We start from the raw sequence: 19,125 nt of genomic DNA on the forward strand, positions 1-19,125 counted from the left end.
TTTCAGACTTGCGTGGGACCTGCAGCCCCTGGCTTTGGCCAATTTCTCCCATTTGGAACAGCTGTATTTACCCAATGCTTGTATCTAGGAAGTAACTAACTTGCTTTTGATTTTACAGGCTCATAAGCAGAAGGCACTTGCCTTGGCTTAGATGAGATTTTGGACTGTGGATTTTTGTGTTAATGCTGAAATGAGTTAAGACTTTGGGGGACTGCTGGGAAGGCATGGTTGGTTTTGAAATGTGAGGACATGAGATTTGGATGGGCCAGGGACGTAATGTTATGGTTTGGCTCAGTGTCCCCACCAAAATCTCATCTTGAATTGTACTCCTATAATGCCCAAATGTTGTGGGAGGGATGCAGTGTGAGAGAATTTGAATTATGGGGGTGGTTTCCCCCATACTGTTCTCATGGTAGTGAATAAGTCTCATGAGATCTGATGGTTTTATCAGGGGTTTCTGCTTTTGCATGGGGTTCCTCATTTTCTCTTCCTGCCACCATGTAAGGAGTGCCTTTTGCCTCCCGCCATGATTCTGAGGCCTCCCCAGCCATGTGGAACTCTAAGTCAAATTAAACCTCTTTTTCTTCCCAGTCTTGGGTATATCTTTATCAGCAGCATGAAAATGGACTAATACATTGGTACCCTCCAGAATCCATTTCGAATTCCCTCTTCCTGGCAGCCTCTAGTTTCTGTCTGTGTATCCTCCAGTTCAACATAAGCTCTAGGGGTGGAGCATGTGTCCTAAACAGACAGAATATCAAGACTTCTGTTGGATGTTGGTGGCAGTGATAGATGTAGGAGAAGCATAGTGCCAAGAGAGCCCCTAGCACCTATTTGGAGATGACAAGGAGAAAGCCTGTGGAAAATGGAAGCCTAGAAGTCAAATCTGAGAAATCAAGATAGAGAAATTGTTTGTTCACGTTCTTTTTGAACCAAACCTCATCTGATTTTTTCCCACCACATTAGCTATAAATTCCTTTCATTGATGAAACTATTGTGGTTTGGGTGTTCTATTACTGATAATCATAAGCATCCTAATTGTTAAAATCTTCTACTTGAATCCAAAGAACAACTGATTTGCTATCTGGAAAATGAACCTTTGCTCTCACTATAGGCTGATTGATTCACAAATTAAGTGTAGGTCTTTCTCTTGGTCTTACCTGAGAAACTACAGATTCCTAGAATTGCATGATGACATTAAACTTTCTTTAACACCATTCTACAATAGCTACAGATTCGCACATCTGTTGCGTTTTTTTTTTTTTTTTTTTTTTTTTTTTTTTTTTTTTGAGACAGAGTCTCACTCTGTCACCCAGGCTGGAGTGCAGTGGCTCGATCTCAGCTCACTGCAACCTCTGCTGCCTGGGTTCAAGTGATTCTCCTGCCTCAGCCTCCCAAGTAGCTGGGATTACAGGCTCCTGCCACCGCACCTGGCTAATTTTCCTTTTTTCTTTTCTTTTTTTTGGAGATAGAGTCTTGCTCTGTTGCCCAGGCTGGAGCGCAGTGGTACAATCTTGGCTCACTGCAAGCTCCACCTCCCGAGTTCAAGCGATTCTCCTGCCTCAGCCTCCTGAGTAGCTGGGATAACATTCACGCACCACGATGCCCAGCTAGTTTTTATATTTTTAGTAGAAACAGGGTTTCACCATGTTGGTCATGTTGGTTGAACTCCTGACCTTGTGATCTGCCTGCCTCAGCCTCCCAAAGTGCTGGGATTACAAGCATGAGCCACCACACCCAGCCTAATTTTTGTATTTTTAGTAGAGACAGTGTTTCACCATCTTGGCCAGGCTTGTCTTGAACTCCTGTCCTTGTGATCCACCCGCCTCGGCCTCCCAAAGTGCTGGGATTACAGGCGTGAGCCACTGCGCCTGGCCCATTTGTTGCTTTTCATTACTGTATCTGTATGGTTAATATTTATTTATTTATTTTTAAGACAGGGTCTCACTCTGTCACCCAGGCTAGAGTGCAGTGGCATGACTTTGGCTCACTGTAGCCTCAACTTCCCTGGCTCAGGTGATTCTCTCACCTCAGCCTCCTGAGTAGCTGGGACTACAGGTGCCTCCTCCATGCCCTGCTAATTTTTGTAGTTTTTGTATAGACAGAGTTTCGCCATGTTGTCCAGGCTGGCCTCAAACTACTGGCCTCAAGTGATTCACCCACCTCAGCCTCTCAAAATGTTGAAATTACAGGCATGAGCCACCATAATCAGCCTGTGATGGTTAATTTTATGTGTCAACTTGACTGGGTCATAGGGCACCCAGATATTTGATTAAACATTATTTCTGAGTGTGTCTGTGAGGATGATTTCAGATGAGATTAGCATTTGAATGGGTAGACTGAATAAAGCAGATTGCCCCTGCAATATGGGTAGGCCTCATCCAATTAACTGAGGGCCCGAATAGAACAAAAAGGTGGAGGAAGGGAGAATTTACTCTCTCTGCCTGATTTTGTGAACTGGAACATTGGTCTTCTCCTGTCCTCAGACTATAACTTATGCCATCAGCTCTCCAGTTCTCAGGCTTTCAGACTTGAATTGAAACTATGCCACTGGTTTTCCTTGGCATCTAGCTTGCAGATGACAGATGGGACTTCTTAGCCTCCATAATTTCATGAGCCTGTTTCTCATTATACAAATATAGTAAGTAGATGAGCGCTTTCACTTAAAAAATGGACATGTATAAATGTATGAGACAGGAAATCCTAAGCACATACGCTGTTCACACACAAAGAAACATGCCTGGTTGTGTGGACCATGACATATACAATGTACTTTTTACCTCGAGTTGTTTTTTCTTTGCTGCTACATGCAAAAGCCGTAGTAGATGGTACTGTTCTGGCTGTTCCAGCTGAGACATCAAGGCCAGGAGTTCTGTCAGGTGTCTATTAATTGGCTGAGGCTGCTTTTCATACACAGCAGGTAACACTCTCAACAACACGGTGTTACCTGTTGAGGGAACAATAAAGGGAATGATGACTTTATCAGGCCATGAGCAACATAAATAACATTATTACCAATGTAATAATATTTGCACTTATACATTAAATAGCACAGACTGACGGCCAATTCTTTTGCTAAAAATAACATGGTACCTTATTCTGAGATTAAAACGTGATTTAATCCGATTCCACAAAAGGAAATATTTTATGATATAATCAGCACCATTAACTAATGAAAAATTTTCCTGAGTAATGCACCATGGGGATAGAAGAACTTTGACAGTAATCAGACCACACCCTTGAGAAGGAAACAGTTCCGATAAAGAATTCCTGATGATAAACAAAATTTGGATGATGTTTAAATGAAAACTAAGCAGTGCTGTAACATGGACCTAAATGAAACTGAACAACAAAAAAAGTGCAGAGGAATGAATTCACATTCCTGGAAGACACAGAATCATAATTTAGACAACTCACATACAGAAAGTATGCCTTATTTTATGAATAGTTTAAGAAGTAGTAATGCAAATTTAAATCCCCAATTTCTGCACTATTTCAAGGGAAGTTTAGCCTCAGCTGGATTGTCACACATAATTTCCTCAAAGATATGTATAGACAACTAGATTTATAATGGCAAAACCTCAAGAAAACTATTACATAAGGTATAGAAACTTATCTGCAATCAACATATGGGCAACATCTGCTTATCACTTTATGGTATAGATTTTTTTTTTTTCTCAAAATCCTCACAAGTACTTAAATATCTCAGGGGAATTGGTTTCTAGGGATTTTTTTGAACAAGAATTTTTTTTGACTCTATTTACTTTTACTTTAAATTTGGCTTTGTATATAGAAGCCATACACAGAAAGAATCAAATAAGCAGGAATTACACATATATGGACCTTCATTAAATGGTATGAACATGCCTATATATAAAAGACAATTTAGATATGATCATTAAAGAAAGAAGGCCAGAATTTTCAGAATATCAATATCTAAATTTAATGAAAGCGTGATTCTGGATAAAACTGAATGAATTGAATGAATTTGGGAGACAATAAAAAATGAGAATTGTTTTTTCCACATGTAGTTCATAGGATAAGTCTAAAACAGGTTTTATCATGTTCCCCAGAATACAAGTTGTTGGAAATATTTAGAGTTTTCTTTTAAAAGGTTGTGTTCCTCAGTATTTATTTTCAATAGTTTAATTTTCAACAATTTGTTTTGTTTTCTGTTTATTTTACTATGAGCGTCTCCTTAAAAGATCAGGAATTTTTTTAATGCAATACCCAATTTGTAAAGCCCACATTAGATTATAGAACTTAGTTATGAGGACATACTGATCAACTGCTAAAAATGGTCACATTAAAAGGGACTGTAGTTGCAGTCTAAGACAGGAAACTGTTGCGTGGCATTTTGGTACAAAACTCACTACAGGCCCTGGGAGCCTTGAAGGGAAAAACCCTAGATTAGTCATTTTCAGCTGACTTGAATTTCAAACAAATAATACAAAAAACAAATGCAGAACTTTTGCAGCAATCTTATAAATTCCATTAGTAAATAATACCTTCTTTTAAATTATGAAATAGTTCAAGTCATCAAACAAATGTAGGCAATAATATAAGGAACATTGGTGTGCCTACCAACCAGATTTGTCAAAACTTAACCTTATATCATAATTGCTTTTCATCCCATTTGTTTCCTTTTCTCCCCAGAGGCAACCATCATCCTAAAGGGAGTATTTATTATCTCCATAAGTATTTTTACACTTTAATTACATGCATATGTATCAATAAACATTTTATAGTATTGTTTTGGATGCTTTAAAATTTTATATGAATACCATCATACTCTACACATCCCTTTGCAACATATTTTTTTCCTATTCAACATTTTGTAGAAGTTATATCTCCAAGAAGCTCTCCTTCATTTACTCTCACAGCCATGTGTTATTCCAGTGTATAAATATGCAACAACTTATTCATATACTCTCTGTGATTGAAAGACATTATGTTGTTATTATTATTCATTGCTTTAATCAATAATGCTGAAATAACTGTCTCTGTGCAAAAATGAGAGATATTTCATAGGGTAGTGCTTCTGAGTCTAATGTGCTTAGAAGTCACCTGGGCATATCTTTAAAACGCAGATGTTGATTCAACAGGTTGGAGGTAGGATTTGAGCATCTGAATTTCTAACAAGCTCTCAGGTGACACTGATGGTCCACGGACCAAATAGTTAAGTGGCAAAGCACTGAGTATGTCCCTAGGAGTTGACTTTGTAGATGTCCCAAAATTTCTTTGTGAAGCAGTTGTATTAATTTTCTATAGCTATTAGAAATTATCTCAAAATTAGTGGCCTAAAATAACACAAATTTATTATCTTACATTTCTGTAGTTCAGAAGTCTGACATAAGCCTCCCTAAGTTAAAATCAATGTGTGCCCAGGGCTGGGTTCCTTCCTGGAGGCTCTAGGACAGAATTTGTTTCCTTGGCTTAACCAGTGATATGCTTTGGCTCCGTGTCCCCACCTAAATCTCATCTTGAATTGTAATCCTCAGGTGTCAAGGGAGGGACCTGGTGGGAGGAGGTTGGATCATAAGGGTAGTTTTATCCATGCTGTTTTCATGATAGTGAGGGAGTTCTCATGAGATCTGATGGTTTAAAAGTGGCAGTTTCCGCTGTACTCTCCCTCACTCCTGCTGCCATGTAAGACGTGCCTTGTTTCCCCTTTGCTTTCCGCCAGGATTGTAAGTTTCCACGTGGAACTGAGTCAATTAAACCTCTTTTTTTCATAAATTACCCAGTCTCAGGTAGTATCTTTATAGCAGTGTGAAAACAGACTGATACATCCAGCTTTTAGAGGCTGCCTGCATTTCTTGGTTTGTGGCCCCTTTCTCCATCTTCACAGCCAGCAACATGGCATTTCTCTGATCCCTGTTCCTTCATCTCATCTCTCCCCTTGATTCTCTCTTCTGCTTCCCTTTTCCACTTTTAAGGACCCTTGTGATTGTATTGGGTTTAACTGAATAATCTAGGATTATCTCCCTATCTTATTTAGCAACCTTAATTCTATCTGAAATGCATATGACATAACATGCTCATAGGTTCTGGGGATTAGAACATGGACATCTTTGGGGGACCATTATTCTGCCTACCGCCAAGATTATGACAATCTATTCCCACCAGCAGCATGAGTGTTTCTGTTGGTCCACATCCTTGCCAACATTCGGTTGTGACAGACATTGGTGTTTGCTAATCTGATGGGACGTATCTAATATTTTTGCTTTAATTTTCGTTTCCCAATTACTTGTTATATATTATATATAACAAATTATATATATACATATATATAATTGTTTTTGAGACTGAGTCTCTCACACTGTTGTCTGGGCTGGAGTACAGTGGCGTGATCTTGGCTCACTGCAACCTCCGCTTCATGGGTTCAAGTGATTGTCCTGCCTCAGCCTCCCAAATAGCTGGGATTACAGGTGCCTGCCAACACGCCCAGCTAATTTTTTTGTATTTTTAGTAGAGATGGGGTTTCACTATGTTGGCCAGGCTGGTCTCAAACTCCTGACCTTGTGATCTGCCCGTCTCAGCCTCTCAAAGTGCTGGGATTACAGGCGTGAGCCACCACACCCAGCCCTTTTCATGTATGTATAGGTGATTTCCTCACTTGTGATTTGGCCATTCACATTCTTTGCCTATATTCTATTAGGATATTGGCATTTTTTCTTATTAATTTTTAGAAGTTCCTTAATTATTCTGAGCTACTGAATGAATTTTTGATTTATTGATTTAAAATTATATTCTTAATATAGTCAACTGTTTTTATTTTTTTACTTCATGGTTTAGGTTTTTTTTTGTTAGAAATCTTTCTGTATTCCAGGTTCATAAAAATATTCTCCTATATTTTCTCTTAAAGGCATTATGGTTTTGCTTTCTTGTAGTTGTCTTTAATCCATCTGGAAATGACTTTGGTACATAGGAGGAAGAAGTTTAATTATATATTTTTCTTTGTATACAAATAATTTTTTCTATTGAGTAGTCAATTGTTACTCTTCTGATTTGCCACACCTCTTTCATATATTAGGTTTTCCATATGTGTCTGGGTCTGTTTCTGGGCATTTATCCATCTCTTCATCAAGTCTACATTTTCTTAATTACAATAATTTTATAATAAATCATTATATCCCATAGGGCCTACTTCCTGACCTCCTACTTCTTCAAGCTCTTCTTGGCTACTCTATACAAATTTTAGTATCAGTCAGTCAACATCCTTGAAAAACCAGACTGGGACTTCTTTTTCATATTGAACATATTGACTAATTTGGCATAACTGACATCTTTGTAAAACTGAGTCTTCTCATTTAAGGAGATAATTTATCTTTCCATCTATGTAGATCTTTTTATGTTTTAAAATAAGGTGTTATAATTAGCTGTGTCTTATGTTAAATTGTTGCTTAGGTATCCCACAGCTATTTTTGCTACTGTAAATGAAAACTTTATTTTCAAAGGCATTTTCAATTTATCTGCTGGTATTAATAAAGCAATAGATTTGTATATGTTGATCTTATATCCAACAAAAGTTGCTCAGTTCTTATTAATAACGTCTTTTGAGTCTCTTAGATTTTTCTGTTTGTAGATGATCCACTCATGATAAATGATAACAACTTCATTTCTTTCCATCCTAATCCTTATGTTTCTTCTCCTTATGTCCTTATGTCTTACTTTACGGGCAGGGACTTCCAATACACACTTTGATGAATAGAGTCACTGTCCATGGGTATCCTTGTGTTAATCCTGTTTTTCAAAAGTATGTTTCCAAGGATTTACGATTACGTATGTATCTGTTTCTATAGGTTTTGGTATTTAGGTTTTTTCAGTTTAAGTAAGTTCCTGTCTGCTTTCTAGTTTGATTATTTTGAGTGCTGAATTTTATCAAACATTTTTCTCATCTGTTGATATGATGATTCTTTTCCTTTAAACTGTTAATGTAATACATTAACAGCTATTCTAACATTTAGTCAATCTTGCAGTCTTGGAATAAACTCAACTTGCTTATGATATATTTTAATGCACATTGCTGTGCATAATGTGTATTTTTATGCATATTGCTGTGTTTGGCTAATACTTTATTTAGAGCTGTTGCATCAACATTCTTAATGAGACAGGTTGCAGTTTTCCTTTCTTGTATTGTCATTTTCTCTTTTTGGTATCATACTGAGTAGACATGTAAAACGAATGTAGCAGATTCCTGAACATTCTATTCTAAGAAGCAGTTTGTATAAAATGGGGATTATGTGTTCCTTGAATGTTGGGTAGAACTTGTCCATCAAACCATCTGGGAAGTACTCTATATATTTCATTAAATCAAACTTTAAGTTATGTAGTTTAAGTTTCTGTATCTTTTGGCATGCTTTTTTTTTGGCATTTGAATGATCAGTTATGATATAGGTGAACTTATCAGCTTTGTTAAAATCTCCCTCCATGATTATGGATTTGTCCATTTCTCCTTATAATTCTGTCAACCTTTGGTTTATATTTGTTGAAACTATATTACTAGATAATTCAGAGATATCTTCCTGTTAAAGTATTTCTTTGTATCATAATTTAACTATCCTCTTTTGCCTAAGTCTATTTTTTACTGATATTACTCTTGCTATGCTAGCTTTTTTGAATAATACTTGCTTGGTGTGTTCTCTTCCTCCCCTCCAATTTAAAGTTTTTAACTTTTAACATTTCTACTTTATGTTTTATATGTAGCTTTTGTAAGTGATGTATAGCTGGATTTTTAAAATATTTCTTCTCTCTCTCTCTCCTTTTCTTTTTTTCAGGGTCTCATTCTGTCACCCAGGCTGGAATGCAGTGGTGTGATCATAGCTCACTGCAGCCTTCACCTCCCAGGCTCAGGTGATCCTCCTGCCTCAGCCTCCTGAGTAGCTGAGACTACAGATGCACATCACCACACCAGGCTAATTTTTAAATTTTTTGTGCAGATGAGGGTCTTGCTACGTTGATCAGGCTGGTCTCAAACTCCTGGCTTCAAGTGATCCTCCTACTTTGGCCTCCCAAAGTACTGGGATTCTGAACGTGAGCCCAGACTAAAATATTTCTATATGACAAATAGAAATATTTGTCTCTTCACTGGAAAATGTGTTTCATTAATATTTATGGTAATTATTGGTATATTTTGATTTAATTTTAGCAAATAATATTGTACTTTTAACTTATTGTTCTTTGTGCTTTTCTTTCCTCCTTCATTGATTTTTTTTTTAATAGATCAAGTCTTTCTTTAAAAATTCCCCCTGCTCCTTCTAGTTGGATGCCTATGTCCGTTTGGTAGTTGTCCTTAAAATTATAACAAACATTTTTGAGCAAAGCAAAATTAATTAATTTCTTTATCATCCTCCTGAACAACGAAATGATTTTAGAATCCTATTACTGAACATAAAAGCAGCACATTTTAGATTATTTCCTTATATCTGTCTTCCAGTTCATTAATATTCTTTTCAGCTTTGCCTAATTTGCCACTTAATCCATGCCTTGAGCTTTTAAAATTTTCAATTAACTTTTTTTTTTAATTCTAGAAGTTATATTTGGTTCTTAAAAAAAAATCACCTAGCCTTTTTCTTTTTGACAATGTCTTATTCTTTTCTCATATTTTCAATTCCTTCTTTTAGAGCTTCAATAGTTTTAAACATATTTATTTTCTAGTTTTTGGCTGATATTTCAACTAAATGAAGTTCTTGGGGAGAGGTGTCTAATCCTTTTTGGTTTCTGCTGATTCTAATTTATAATGGTTTGCTTCCTCATATGTTCAAATATCATTGTGAATTCTTTTTTTTTTTTCACAGTGGCAGATAGTATATATTTGAATTCTAAACATATCTGAGGGCAGACCCAAATTCACAAACTCAGAGGGACCTTGTAGAGTTCAAAGAGAGACATGATTGCTTCCTACCTCTTTGTGCTAGGGCAGAGTGGGATTGTACCTACTGAAATACAGTAGGTAACCTTCTGAGGGTCCTGGCTTTCATGAGGGTCTCCCTTCTAACTCTCCACCTTTGCCCTAAGCTTTGCTTCCACATGGTCATCAACATTTGGTGGTTATAGAACTAATAACCCCTATCTCACTTCACTCCTATTCCAGAGGGGCCCTAGCATCAGCATCATGGGATTGTTGTTTTTGCTTTCCTCTCTATCTTTGGCCCCTGGATTTTTCCCTTACTTTAATGGGAGCTCATCTGTACCTTTCAAGTTTTTATTAATATCATGTGAACACAGACCTGTATATATTGTTAGAAGCAGAAATCTCTAAGTTTACTTTTAAAACATGATTCTTGCCTCGAAACCTTGTAGAATAATATAATGTCCACATAATACCAAGTTATGAAAAGAAACATACCTAAATAACTAAATAAGTATATTCCTTTTTTCCCCCAGCTTTTTTCCCCCATTCTAGGTTTACCCAGTTGTACTGTGTTGTTTGTCATAGGCAGGGCGAGGTGGCTCACGCCTGTAATCCTAGCACTTTGGGAGGCGAAGGCGGGTGGATCACCTGAGGTCAGGAGTTCGAGACCAGCCTGGCTAACATGGTGAAACCCCGTCTCTACTAAAAATACAAAAATTAACTGGGCGTGGTGGCGGGTGCCTGTAATTCCAGCTACTCGGGAAGCTGAGGCAGGAGAATCGCTTGAACCCAGGAGGCAGCGGTTGCAGTGAGCCGAGATCACACCATTGCACTCCAGCCTGGGCAACAAGAGCGAAATTCAGTCTCAAAAAAAAAAAATGATCTATAAAAGTATAGGTGCAACTCCAGAAGTATTAAAGACAAGATAGCTCAGATTGGACTTGACTTTCAGAGCCATAACAATTCTTAATATGTTGGTTTATCTTGGAATCAGACCATTTTCAGTTTCAACCTGTAAAACAGTGTACAAAGGAAACATGGAAAGTTTTCTATATATAAAGGGTTGTGAAATAATAACAGCTCACAGAAAATGCTGAAATGATTATTTGCTTCAGTACCCTCTGAAATTTCTCCCCTGCCACCCCTCCTTCATCCCCATTGCTATCAATTCAAATTACAACAGCTGATTCTCAGGAGAACAGTAGAAGCCCAGTTTCTCTCCTCTTTCCCCTCTGACCCTCCTCCAATTAATCTGACTGCAGTGTAAACCTTTGCGGTTTAATATTGTGCAACTTCCACATTTCCCTCGCCCTCCCACCCAGCCCCCTCCCCCACCAAATTCAGGGGAACTCCCGTTACCGCAGTGCCACCAGCATTACTCATTCATCCCCATTCAGGCTTTCCCCAGCATTTATTTAGGGCTCTCTGCTCCAGCCTCTCACTCTGACTCTCCGCTCAAACTCAGCTCACTTGAAAGTCTCCTCCCGCCAGCTGTGGAAAGAACTTTGAGTCTCTCCAGCAATGCATCTCCTTGCGATTCTGTTTTGTGCTCTCTGGTCTGCAGTGTTGGCCGAGAACTCGGATGATTATGATCTCATGTATGTGAATTTGGACAACGAAATAGACAATGGACTCCATCCCACTGAGGACCGTAAGTTCACTTTAACTGTTTCTCTGCTAACCCTAACTACATATCCACCTCTTGGTCTAAATAACACACATATACTTTGTAGCCAGTGAGACGAGTTAAAAATTTATAGTTTGTTATGCAAAAGTGAGACGCACTTGAAGAAAGATGGAGGTTTCAAAGTTATTTCTGTGACGTACATAATAGGTTGAATCATATAAAATCGTCAATATTTGACTGTTTTGAGCTACATAACCGGCGATTTCATAGGGTACAACTTAATCTATACCTGAATGAATGATTTCTGTCGTTTCTGAGACATTTACATGCTGTTTTTCGGAGGTGTCCTTAAAGGGAAGGGGGATACCAGGGACGGGCTGCAACTTGGCACCACCGAGGGAAGTCAGCTTTTACAAAGCACATCCAAGGCAGGCCTGGGCGGGCTGGTAACGTGTGTGTATCCCGTACTCTAGCCACGCCGTGCGACTGCCGTCAGGAGCACTCGGAATGGGACAAGCTCTTCATCATGCTGGAGAACTCGCAGATGAGAGAGGGCATGCTGCTGCAAGCCACGGACGACGTCCTGCGGGGCGAGCTGCAGAGGCTGCGGGAGGAGCTGGGCCGGCTCGCGGAAAGCCTGGCGAGGCCGTGCGCGCCGGGGGCTCCCGCGGAGGCCAGGCTGACCAGTGCTCTGGACGAGCTGCTGCAGGCGACCCGCGACGCGGGCCGCAGGCTGGCGCGCCTGGAGGGCGCGGAGGGGCAGCGCCCAGAGGAGGCGGGGCGCGCCCTGGCCGCGGTGCTAGAGGAGCTGCAGCAGACGCGAGCCGACCTGCACGCGGTGCAGGGCTGGGCTGCCCGGAGCTGGCTGCCGGCAGGTAAAGAGGCAAGCGGGGCCGGGACCTCCCACTGCGGCTTTGTTCCGGGAGCGCGCGTAATGGCAAGCCAAGCCAGGCAACCTTCTAGGGGAAGCTTTCATGGGAAGCGCGCGCGCGCACACACACACAAACACACACACACACACACACACACACACACAGACACCCCCCCCATTTCTGCATGCGCGGTCACAGAGCTCAGGCACACCATACAAGGCGGGAAAATTGGCTTTAAAAAAGTATTCCTCAGTCCTAATGAACCCTAAAGAGAGTTGTGGAGGTAACCATCAGTCTTTTTTTTTTTTAATAAGAAAATATGCAAATAATCTTTATAAGAAGTATAATGACCAATAAACATAAGAAAGTTAATCATTCATGATCAAAATAAGGCATATTGAATAAAAAATAAAATGTCCTTTACACCCTATTAAGACATCTAGGGCCCCTGACACCTGATCCGACTAGGCGCTGCAGGAGTCCACTGGCCCGTTATAACCGTGACCCCTCTTGCCGCCCAGCTTCCCTCCGTTAGGGATTTCCACGTCTTCTAATTTTATCCTGCCTCTGTCTTTAGAGGAGCTCTGGTTTCCCGCACTATTTCAGGGTCCGGGCTAACGTTTAGGGATGTTTTCCAGCCCCTCAGCCGGCCCCTCCTCTCCTCCCACCCATTCTCAGCAAGAAACTTGAGGCTGAAGCTAATCTCCTGAAGGGTCAGCGGAATTCTCCAGGGGTCCCCCAGCCCCCGGGGTTTGTGGAATTAGCGCGACAGCGGAGGTCGGAGGGTGTGCGGTTTGGGATTCAGCGTGGAACAGTCAGGTGTAGGAGCCAATCCGTGTATGCGATCCCAGCTCTACCCCAGGGTTTCAGAGAATTGGGGCCAAACAGGAGAAAAACTGTTCAAACCACAGGCAACTTCTCAAAGTCCCATGTGACACTCCATGAATCTCCAAACAGACATGGGTTCCCAAAAATAATACCTTCTAAAGATGGTTAAAAGAAAGAAATAGAAGATTCGGAGCCAATCAATACTCCTTTGTATGCCAAAACTTCTAAGAAATGGTGGTGTGACAATCATTTTGGATTGTATTAGAAAATCAGTGTCCTAGGTAAGAAAATATAACTTGCACTTTTCCTGAGAATCCTTCCTTATATTTCCAAGAAAACAACTTTTGCTGGATGGGGAGGGGGAAGAAGCATGTTTCATTTAAAGTTACAGAATTTTATCTAATGAAAGCATGTTTCACTTAAAGTTACAGAAACCATACCATATTTCCTAAATATTTGAGGGGTGCTTGTCAGTAAATACTAAATAGGGCTTCAGAGGAGAAAAAGCATAAAATCAAATGTACAGCAGATTCTCAATGTGACAGGAGAGAAATTAGAATTCTGCAGCCATTTTAATGGATGAAATGTCTTGTGTTTCGCAAACCACGTAGTCATTGTACATATAATGCACCTGAAAAACTGAAGAATTACTCTATTTTTTATCTTCATCTTTGCTATTAGTTAGAGCAGAAGAGGGATGTATTTCTGAATTCTAAGATGTTAATCCTTATTACATCCAATAATACTTTTACCCATATGCTTTGATTTATCTTCTCTTGGTCTCCAGCCAGCTTGGCTCCTAATCATTCTGTTGTTAGCCTCCTAAGAACCTGGTTTTAATTTTGTTTGGTCTTTGATAATCAGAAAAACCTATTAGTTAAAAGCCATTTCATAAGAGAGTTTCTGATTTTAAAGAGGTATTAAGAGCCTCGTTTTTGGGTATCGCTGGTCCCCAAAAGAGGATCACCAAAAATAGCCAACATGCGGTTCCAGTCCATGAACTTATATAGCCCGCGTAGCCTAGAGGCAAGCTGAGTCTCTGAGATGCAATCCAGGAGTGCTTTGGAATGCAATCCTGACTGCCTGGGCTTATTTAAAGAGGAAATCACTTAATTAGACTGCAGTAGGCACCCTCTTGGACACTACTTTTTTTTTTTTCTTTGAGACGGAATCTCGCTCTGTCGCCCAGGCTGGAGTGCAGTGAGGCTATCTCAGCTCACTGCAAGCTCCGCCTCCCGGGTTCATGCCATTTTCCTGCCTCAGCCTCCTGAGTAGCTGGGACTACATACAGGTGCTCGCCACCTCATCCGGCTAATTTTTTGTATTTTTAGTAGAGACGGGGTTTCACCGTGTTAGCCAGGATGGTCTCGATCTCCTGACTTCGTGATCCGCCTGCCTCGGCCTCCCAAAGTGCTGGGATTACAGGCGTGATTGAACATTACTTTACTGAAACTTTATAGAGACTATATCAAATGCCCATGGATATGGTGATTTTTTCAATGATTTTTATTTGATTTTAATTAACACACTGGAAAAAAAGATGTACCTAGCAATTTCATTTGAAAAAAGAATCACTGCCTCATTAAAAATTAATTTTTAAAAATCTCCAAAAGCTCAAATTATTTAGTGAAAAAGTATCAAAGCATGACAGAGCCAGTTTTGTGTTTTAGTATTGTAGTTACTTTTATATGATTATCTGAATGTCAATATTTTATTTGATTATCCCTAATACTAACGGATAAGGTCCATATTTGTTCAATGTTTTCAGGATAGAGCCTACCCCTGAGCCATTTGTAGGAATTTGACGTAGTTTACCACACTTTTACATGGAGGTTTGGTTTCTGCAAGTTCTGTCTCTTTACCAGTTATTCTGGAACCATTCTGGGAGTTTGCTTTTCAAAGCTGTCTTATGGCAAATCTTCTTTAGGTTGTTATACCTGCCCTAATTTAGGTGTTTTTAAAAAAATACCTACATACACACACACACACACACATATATATACACACACACATTTATATACATATATATGTATGTATACATACATACACATATGTATATATGTGTGTATATATACGTATACATACACACACATTTATATACTATATATGTATGTGTACATACATACACATATGTATATATGTGTGTATATATACGTATACATACATACACATATGTATATATGTGTGTATATATACGTATACATACATATATATATGTATATAGATGCAGAGTTCACCTGTTCTTTCCCAGGGACATGTAAAAAGTTTTCGTTTCAGCATCTCCAGCTTCCCAAATGGCTAAGTTGCCTTGAGATGGACAATGGTGGAAACTTACTGAGCTTTCCACCTCAAATTTGAAAGTCCCCCTCCCAAGTGCTCTTTAGCAGAAACATGTTCTCCAACCAGGCCCCTTGAAAGAATGTACTTCTCTTAAAGATTTTCAATTACTGCTTAAATAGTAATTATAAGCATGTGGAAGAAGTAGAATTTTTAAACATATTTTTGGTCTATTCAGCTCTTAAGTGCTACATACTTGCTGCTTACAGACTTGCAGAATATTAGGAGCAGAATGGAAGGGGCTTTTTTAGATAACACTAAAGCCTAGAGGAAATTATGGGGCTCATCCACAGTTGCATGGCTCATTAGTAGTAACACCATCTGGATTCTAGCCCTCCTAGAGAAATCTAGGGGTTCTATTAATAAGAGGCACTGTAGTGTGCTGATTAAGGGCGTGGCCTCTGCGACCAGACTGCAAAAATTCAAACTCTAGTTTTACTACTTATCAGCTATGTAAACATAGATAAGTTACTTTCACCTAAGTTTTCTCATCTGTAAAATAGGAATGTAAAAGACTATCTCTTATGGTTGGCATGAGGATTAAAATGACATACAATGTGATTAGAACAGTATCTGATACATAGTGAATGCCCAATAAGCTTAGTCATCATTATTATACATTGTTGCCTCTCAAAGGTAGTTTTCTAAAAACTCTGCAAAGTTTACAAATATCTGAGAACATTTGGTGTATTAAAATGTATTCTGCAGGCCAGGTGTGGTGGCTCATGCCTGTAATCCCAGCATTTTGGGAGGCTGAGGCAGGCGGATCATGAGGTCAGGAGTTTGAGACCAACCTGGCCAACATGGTGAAACCCCGTGTCTAAAAAAAATACAATAATTAGCTGGGCGCAGTGGTGTGCACCTGTAGTCCCAGCTACTCTGGAAGCTGAGGCAGGAGAATCGCTTGAACCTGGGAAGCGAAGGTTGCAGTGAGTTGAGATTGCACTCCTGCAATCCAGCCTGGGTGACAGAGTGAGACTGTCTCAAAAAAAAAAAAACGTATTCTGCAATAACATCACTATCCTAGAATTTTGCTGAAAAATGCATGTTGGTAAAGGCTAAATGGAGCAAACTAGGTCTACTGAATTTCATAGATTTATTATTTTAGGAACTTGGTGGTGGCAAAAAGAGAGAACCAGGTTGGGTTCTGAATTCTTGGAAATTATAGAATTATTGTCTGAAGTTAACTGATAGTGATTCAACTTTTTTTTAAAAAAAACAGTAACAAAGAAAATATGCAAATTGGAAGGGGAGGTAGTTCTGGCTTTTATTATTTTGTGGGTTTGGACTAGTTGGCTCTTCTATTTGCATGCTTTCTCTTCATTTAGATGCTTCATTGGATAAGACAATTGGCTTTCCTTTTTCTCATTTTCTTTGCTCTGCAGAGATTACAGTGGAAGCTTCTTAAGTCATAATGTAGGGTTTCATATAGCTTTCAATTGTAATCATTAAAATGCTTATGTTAAAATAACTAATACCAGAATAATTCTGAATGAATTTCTATTTTCTTTAATATTCTTCTTATTTTCTTGCTACTCTAGGTTGTGAAACAGCTGTTTTATTCCCAATGCGTTCCAAGAAGATTTTTGGAAGCGTGCATCCAGTGAGACCAATGAGGCTTGAGTCTTTTAGTGCCTGCATTTGGGTCAAAGCCACAGATGTATTAAACAAAACCATCCTGTTTTCCTATGGCACAAAGAGGAATCCATATGAAATCCAGCTGTATCTCAGCTACCAGTCCATAGTGTTTGTGGTGGGTGGAGAGGAGAACAAACTGGTTGCTGAAGCCATGGTTTCCCTGGGAAGGTGGACCCACCTGTGCGGCACCTGGAATTCAGAGAAAGGGCTCACATCCTTGTGGGTAAATGGTGAACTGGCGGCTACCACTGTTGAGATGGCCACAGGTCACATTGTTCCTGAGGGAGGAATCCTGCAGATTGGCCAAGAAAAGAATGGCTGCTGTGTGGGTGGTGGCTTTGATGAAACATTAGCCTTCTCTGGGAGACTCACAGGCTTCAATATCTGGGATAGCGTTCTTAGCAATGAAGAGATAAGAGAGACCGGAGGAGCAGAGTCTTGTCACATCCGGGGGAATATTGTTGGGTGGGGAGTCACAGAGATCCAGCCACATGGAGGAGCTCAGTATGTTTCATAAATGTTGTGAAACTCCACTTGAAGCCAAAGAAAGAAACTCACACTTAAAATACATGCCAGTTGGGAAGGTCTGAAAACTCAATGCATAATAGGAACACTTGAGACTAATGAAGGAGAGAGTTGAGATCAATCTTTATTTGTACTGGCAAAATACTGAATAAACAGTTGAAGGAAAGACATTGGAAAAAGCTTTTGAGGATAATGTTACTAGACTTTATGCCATGGTGCTTTCAGTTTAACGCTGTGTCTCTGTCAGATAAACTCTCAAATAATTAAAAAGAACTGTATTGTTGAACAGAGGGACAATTGTTTTACTTTTCTTTGGTTGATTTTGTTTTGGCCGGAGATGAATTTTACATTGGAAGAATAACAAAATAAGATTTGTTTTCCATTGTTCATTGTTACTGGTATGTACCTTATTACAAAAAAAATGATGAAAACATATTTATACTACAAGATGACTTAACAACTATAAATGTAGTTTATGTGTTATAATCGAATGTCACTTTTTTGAGAAGATAGTCATATAAGTTATATTGCAAAAGGGATTTGTATTAATTTTATTAAGACTATTTTTGTAAAGCTCTACTGTAAATAAAATATTTTATAAAACTAGCTCATGTCATTTAATTATAAATTTAAGAGATGTTTTGGAGCAAACTCTTACTTTTCTCTTTTCATTTAAAGTAGGCAATTAGTTTTCAGATACTATTATGTAAACAGCATGGTTAATATCGTTAGGAATGAACAACTATAGACTTGTTTTAAGTTTGGCTTCCTATAAATCATAAGCAAGAAATATTATCTCTGCCAAGTCAATTCATCTCTGTGGGTTTTAGTTTTCTCAGCTGAGAAATCAAGGAATTGATGAAATAAGAATCTCTAGGACTCTTCCCACTTGACAATTCTAGGAGCTTATACAACTTTCTGTACTGTGTAACATAAAAACAAACACCAAACATGAATCATCACAGTTCCTCAGATACACATGATGCTGCAAGACATGGCTTAGGAATGTTATTTGGGAGACCTAAGAATCTGGAAAAGAACTCCTGCCCTGAAAGCACACCCCATTCTCTTACTTACTCAGGAGGGAGAGGTCAAGCCCCTTCACACTGTGGATGAGGAGGTAACTTTTCCCCACCACATTAGTATTCTCCTGTAGATTCTATGTGAGGGCTGATAGAAGGGCCTCACAAAGCTGCTTCTGAAATGTGATGGACCCACGGTGATGATATGTCCTCCGAAAGATAGGGCATGGACAACCACAGGATATTTCCTCTTCATGAGGTTTGCAGAATAGGACCAGGAGTAATTTTGTAACTAACTAGCTAGGTGTCAGACAAGTTACATAACTCCTCTAGATCTTCTCAGTAAAAGGAGATGATTGGACTCAGTGCCTTTCAGCAATAAAATTCCACGAATCTAATGATTTTTGAGTATGTTCATCA

At 39.2% G+C, this 19,125-nt stretch overlaps 2 protein-coding genes across 11 annotated transcripts in view; one reads left to right on the forward strand and one right to left on the reverse strand.

Moving 5' to 3' along the window:
• VEPH1 (ventricular zone expressed PH domain containing 1) overlaps window positions 1-19,125 on the reverse strand; it is a 294,353-nt gene that overhangs the window by 170,186 nt on the left and 105,042 nt on the right. For all 10 annotated transcript variants that reach the window (XM_063661318.1, XM_054483989.1, XM_054483987.1 and 7 more), the window contains one exon: window positions 2,781-2,947. In XM_063661318.1, coding sequence (XP_063517388.1) covers window positions 2,781-2,947 — 167 coding nt within the window. The remainder of the gene's footprint in view (window positions 1-2,780; window positions 2,948-19,125) is intronic.
• PTX3 (pentraxin 3) lies at window positions 11,207-18,289 on the forward strand. The gene is made up of 3 exons (XM_054483990.2): window positions 11,207-11,507; window positions 11,957-12,358; window positions 17,062-18,289. The coding sequence occupies exons 1-3, from the start codon at window positions 11,378-11,380 to the stop codon at window positions 17,673-17,675; spliced, it is 1,146 nt and encodes a 381-aa protein (XP_054339965.1). The 5' UTR covers window positions 11,207-11,377; the 3' UTR covers window positions 17,676-18,289.

The sequence above is a fragment of the Pongo pygmaeus genome, chromosome 2, assembly GCF_028885625.2.
Source record: "Pongo pygmaeus isolate AG05252 chromosome 2, NHGRI_mPonPyg2-v2.0_pri, whole genome shotgun sequence".
Taxonomy (NCBI): domain Eukaryota; kingdom Metazoa; phylum Chordata; class Mammalia; order Primates; family Hominidae; genus Pongo; species Pongo pygmaeus.